Source organism: Dipodomys ordii, unplaced genomic scaffold (assembly GCF_000151885.1).
Source record: "Dipodomys ordii isolate 6190 unplaced genomic scaffold, Dord_2.0 Scaffold182, whole genome shotgun sequence".
Classification (NCBI taxonomy): Eukaryota; Metazoa; Chordata; class Mammalia; order Rodentia; family Heteromyidae; genus Dipodomys; species Dipodomys ordii.
In genome coordinates this window covers 2,830,370-2,836,369 of record NW_012267398.1, presented here as the reverse complement: position 1 = coordinate 2,836,369, position 6,000 = coordinate 2,830,370, and the positions used below count along the sequence as shown (strand labels likewise).

Genomic DNA, 6,000 nt, shown 5'->3' with positions numbered 1-6,000 from the left:
CAACATAGTGCCTAATGAGTACTACTGCTGCATTTGTTCAGCCTTTTCCCTCCATTTCTGTATCCTCTCCTAAAGACAGATAAACAAGACAGAAAAATAGAGATAAAAGCCTTGTTTCATTTCCTGAAGTTCTCATTTCATTAAAAATTATTTTATATTTTTTATATATTTTAAATATATTAAGATGTCTATCCTGATGCTAGAGTACAGTTTACATGGTAGAATGCTTACATAGCAAGCACAAAGCCCTAGGTTGAGTATATGCAAATTTTAAAAAATTCTTGCAATTTAGCAGGTAGAGATAGGAGGATCACAGTTGTAGGCCAACGTAGGCAGTTAGCATGCAATACTAAGTACCTTTTGAACAACACATTTCTCAGAGTTCTTTTTTTTGGGGGGGTCCGGTCGTGGGGTCTGAACTCTGAGCCTGGGCACTGTCCCTCAGCTCTTCAGCTCAAGGCGAGCGCTTTACCACTTGAGCTACAGCGCCACTTCCGGTTTTCTGGTGGTTTATTGGAGATAGGAGTCTCACGGTCTTTCCTGCCCGGGCTGGCTTTGAACCGTGATCCTCAGATCTCAGCCTCCTGAGTAGCTAGGATTACAGGCGTGAGCCACCAGCCCGGCTACATTTTCTTTTAGTAAAATCTTTTTCCCTCCCTCCCTACTTTCTTTTTCTATTGCCCTTTAAGGCATTCAGGTTTCTTCCTGAATTCTCCTGCTGCTGGGACCTTGAACTTTAGTTTTTTGTCAGGAGAGTTCAGGACAAATTCAGCTTTTGAACTTTATTTTTCTCACCATATTCTAATGCTTCAGAGGATATTTCCTTGGTTTTCTGATCTAGTTTTTCTTGTCATCAACCATACTATCTACAGAAAAAAACTTTGTTTTTTTATTAATATGCAGACATGATTGAATTTGAGAAAAAGGTTAGTGCTCTGGGTGAATGAATAAGAATCTGATCCAAGATTGAAAAGCCTTATTTTCTACATTTCATAATACTCAGGTTCCTCCCTTTCCTTGTTCTTATTGTATCTTACTAATTTGAGTTTCTTTCTTTAGCACACACATATATAGATGTTTGTGTAGTAGAAAAGACATTTATTGTGTTGTCTCTTTAAAGAAATACGGTATTTACAAGAAATAGAAGACCAAGTTAAAAGAAAATCTAGAATCATCAGAGAGCTTGGAAATGCTCAAATTTGTTTTACATTGACTAGTCCTATTAATGAATACTTATCTCAGTTTGTTTTTATTTCAGCTTTGGCTAGATCAGAGTCTAAGAAAGATGGAGGTTTTAAAAATAATTGGAGCTTTGATCATGAAGAAGGAAGTGAAGGAGATACAGATAAAGAGTAAGGAATTCTTTCTTGCCTTAGATATTTTATACGAATTGAACTATTCATTAGAGAATTAATAATTCCATAGAAAAAAATTTTAACAGTATGGTGGCTTTTGTTTAACTCTAAAATAGTAACAGTAAGGGAAGATAAAACAATTCTTTATTGGTAGTTAATTTGGTGTATTATGTATACATAAATGTGATAGCTTAAAAGTGTACCACAGGAGATTTCAAATTAAGACAATAGTTCTTTTTAAGAGAGGGAAAAAAAACATTCCATTCAGGCAATAATTTTTAAAAAGCCTTTATCATATGTAAGTGAGCTGAGATCCCTTGAATTTCATGTAAATTTAAATCTTGTTTTCTTAGGTCAGGTTTTTGCCATTTACAAAATGCTTTCATCTTAGATCAGATTTCCACCAAAGAAATGAATGTTGGTATAGATGATAAACCTAGGTGTTCATCCAGGCAGATGTTAAGAGAAGTGTTCCCTGCATTCTGTTGAAATACTGGAAAGTATACTGTGTTAAAAATATATTTTATCTAAGCACCAGTGGCTCACACCTATAATCCTAGCTACTCCATAGGCTGAGCTCTGAGCATCATGGTTCAAAGCCAGCCTGGGCAGATAAATCTGTATCTCCAATTAGCCAGTAAAAAAGCTGGAAATGGAGTCATGGCTAAAATGGTAGATTACTAACTCTGAAAAGGGAGAGCAAGAACAGAGACCCTGAGTTCAAACCCTAGTACCAGTATGTAAAAATATAAGATTTTTTGAAACAAGGTCCTGCTATATAATGCAGAATGGCTTGGAACTTGCTATGTTCCTCAGGCTGGCTTCAAACTTGGTGATCCTAATGCCTTGGCCATCCTAAGTGCTAGGGTTACAGGTATGTGTAATTTTCCCCCCAGTGCTGGAGATTGAATCTTGGTCCTTGCCCTTGTTAGGCAATCAGTACAGACTACTTCCCCAACCCTAAAATAATAGTTTAGTGTATTTTCATGCTGTAAGTGCAGGAAGTTGAGCTGTGGCTCAAAGTGGTAGATCACTAGCCTTGAGCAGAAAATCTCAGGGTCAGTGCCCACACGATGAGTTTCAAGCCCTACAACTAACCAAAAAAGAAAAAAAAAATTATGATGCAGATTCATCTTGTTTCCAGATCCTTGTTACTGGATTGATTCTGAAAGAAACAAACTCAGAAAGAAATACATAATATACATACAAAAGTCTATCAGAACTGTAAATGGTTTTTAAAGAAATCTGAACACATGAAAACACTCAGTATATCGGATCAAAATTTTAAGTGCTTTATTTCTCTGAGAAATAGCTCTGTTAATGTGATCATTTCAGATTCCTTTAGGTTTTATGTAATGAGAATTTTTAAAAAATAAGTTGGCATAGTTTTTTTCAATCCAAATCAGTTCGTAGGTACAGTATGTCTTAGTGTCACTTGTGGAGAACTTTGAACTAGTAAATTTCTAATTTAAAGTCAGTATCTTATGGTCTTATTTCTTGATTTTTAAATATTTAAAATATTTTCTCTCATAGATACTTTTAATTCATGTAGTTTTGAAAAAAATTAAATGTTTAATTAAGCTGAAAGTTTATATATTTTTCTACCCCTTGTATCATTAAATATAAGGTGGTTTCCAGCATTAAAGGTGGGATTATTAGAAAAGAAATGAAACAAAACAGTTTACATTTTTATTATAAGTAGGTTATAGTAGTAGGATTTACTACGTGTAACAGAATTGTCTTACAAAGTAGATTTTATTTCCTTTGGAAGATTCACCATGGTTAATATATATGTCCTTTGAATGTACTACTTTGTTCATAAGGTCCTAAGGGACCTTAGTGTTTTTTATCATATTGAGATTAACATGACCTATTAATATATTAGTCTGATTTTTTTTAGAATCAGGCTAAATGAATCTTAGTGAAAGGTTGATAGTTCCAAGAGTGGTAAACTTATATCATGGTAATATCCATTGAAATTACTTTCTTGTCATTAGCTATTTTTTTCCTTCGAAAGAGTGTTTCTTCTGTATTTTGTTTTTCAATTCTTCTCTAAATTTTAATGCAAAACAGAAAGGGAAAATGAATGAGAATATAAAATATATACTTAGCAAAACACAAAATTATGTGCTCATTTAGGGATCAACAAACCATAGCCTATGGATCAGATCCTGGCAGCCACCTAGTTTGTTAATGTATTGTAACACAGCCATGTATATAATTTGTGCTTGTTTTTATATACCAATGACAAGAATAAATAGTTGCTATGCAGACCATATTGCCTGCAGAGCCTGAAATATTTAATATTTGGTCCTTTACAGAAAAAGTATGCTGATTCCTTGATTCAGTAAAAGCATAGAGGGACAGACCTACTGAATTTAATGTGGTGATTATAATTTTTACTTAAGGAATTTTTCTCCCTTATTTCCTATATAGTGGGGCACATCTACTCAGTGTAGAAGATGAGGATTCTCAAACTTCAAATGGAGAAAAGGCAAGTGTTGATTTTTAAAATGTTTTTCTTTTGGACTACATATTTAAAAATGTTACCTTAAAAAGATCTGCATATTTTCAAATATATTTTTAAGGAGTTGTACAGAGGGATTACAATTCCATAAGTCAGGTAATAAGTACAATTCTTACTGGGCAATGTCTCCCCTTCCTTTGCTTCTCCTTCCTGTCCCTGCCTATAGTTGTATAGTTCATTTTTTACATAGTGTGTATTGAATACCATGACTGTATTTGTTTATCCTTCCTCCATTTCTGTGACCCCTTCCTTTTGCCCCCTTTAAGAAGACAAAATCAAAACAACTAAAAAATAACAGCAAAAAATAAATAAAACATGTTTGAAATTTTTTTGGGGGGGAGGTCTGTCGCGGGGCTTGAACTCTGGGCCTGGGCACTGCCCCTCAGCTCTTCAGCTCAAGGCTAGCACTCTACCACTTGAGCTGCAGCGCCACTTCTGGTTTTCTGGTAGTTTATTGGAGATAGAGTTCACGGACTTTCCTGCCCAGGCTGGTTTTGAACCGTGATCTTCAGATCTCAGCCTCCTGAGTAGCTAGGATTACAGACATGAGCCACCAGCACCCGGTACATGTTTGAAATTTTAAGTCCCAGTCTTCCTCTTTCCCACCTGAAACAAATATTCCCAGTTTCATGATTTTAAGTTTAATTGGCAGGTAGCTTTGTATTGCTGTAACAAAATACTTACCAAAATATCTATATGAACTAAATAAGGGAAGAACTTTGTTTTGGCTCTCAAAGTTTTGGAGCTTTTACTCTATGGCGCTTGGGCCTATGTAGCTGGGTAGCATCATGGAGTGAGCCAGGTAGAATAGGCAGCTTGTTGCTTCTTGACAGCTGGAAGCAAAGAGAGAAAAGGAAGGAGCCAAAGTCTCCACATCTCTTTCAAGGACATTCCCCCAGCCATCTAATTGCCTCCCATTTCCAAAAGGTTCAGTCCAGAGCCTTGCACATGCTAAGGAGGTTCTCTACCTTTGAGCTATATCTCTTGGCCTAAGACAGGTACATTTCTACATTTTTGGTATATACTTAACTTATATACTTCATTGCAGTGTGTCATTTCCCCACATTTTTACCAAAATTTAATATTAGATAATTTTTATTTTTTTGTTGATTGTGGGGGCTGAACTTGGCCTGGGTATTGCCCCTCAGCTCTTCAGTTCAAGGCTAGTACCGTACCACTTGAGCCACAGTGCTTATGTGGTGCTGAGGAATCGAACCCAGGGCTTCATGCATGTGAGGCAAGCACTCTACCACTGAGCCAACTTCCCAGCCCCTAGATAATGTTCTTGTAACTGAAAGGTTCTAAGTTTTTAGAAAACCAAATTTCTATAATTATGAATACTTGAACCAATATATTTATGATTATTAAACCTATGCTGTAAAATAAATATTGCAAGGATCACAGCTCTGGAACAATGAAAACCTTAAATAAAAGTGCTGAGAAATTCCAGTTTCGTTATAGTGTCAGTGTTTTATGCCAAAAATGATGTAAATATTGAGCATTTAAAAATTAATAAGGGGGCTGGGAAGGTGGCTCAGTGGTAGAGCGCTTGCCTTGCATGCCTGAGGCCCTGGGTTCGATTCCTCAGCACCACATAAGCAAAAAAAAAAAAAAAGCTGGAAGTGGCGCTGTGGCTCAAGTGGTAGAGCGCTAGCCTTGAGCTGAAGAGCTGAGGGATAGTGCCCAGGCCCAGAGTTCAGGCCCCAGGACCGGACCCCCAAAAAACAAAAATTTCTATCACTTTTGCTTTTCCATTTTACAATGTAACTCACTGAAGAAGATATTACCTTGGCTCAAAACTTCCAATTCCAAGCCTTGCTTCACCTTTGAAGGGAATAGACATGAAGCAAGGGAAAGCAAGAAGCCCTACAATTGTTTTGTAGCCAGAAGAGATTTCAAATACCAATATTATAAATTGTTTCTTACAGAAGCTTTTTTAGACCCTAATACCATAGATAGTTAATACTTTTATAAAATGAAAAGTATTCTATCAGGAAGGGAGAAATGAATCAGTATATGAAAAATGGAGACTGGGGATTGAGAAGTTGATTCTTTTAAAAAGATTAGTACTTTTTTATTCTTTACAAATGCTTAGTGGATTCTTCAGCTCATATACTT

At 36.0% G+C, this 6,000-nt stretch overlaps 1 protein-coding gene across 1 annotated transcript in view; it reads left to right on the top strand.

The window, feature by feature from the left end:
- The first annotated feature begins 905 nt into the window (after positions 1-905).
- Positions 906-6,000, top strand: part of Senp6 (SUMO1/sentrin specific peptidase 6) — a 77,889-nt gene continuing 72,794 nt past the window's right edge. The window contains exons 1-3 of the mRNA XM_013034101.1: positions 906-926; positions 1,243-1,352; positions 3,792-3,849. Of these exons, the coding sequence (XP_012889555.1) occupies positions 906-926; positions 1,243-1,352; positions 3,792-3,849 (189 nt within the window). The remainder of the gene's footprint in view (positions 927-1,242; positions 1,353-3,791; positions 3,850-6,000) is intronic.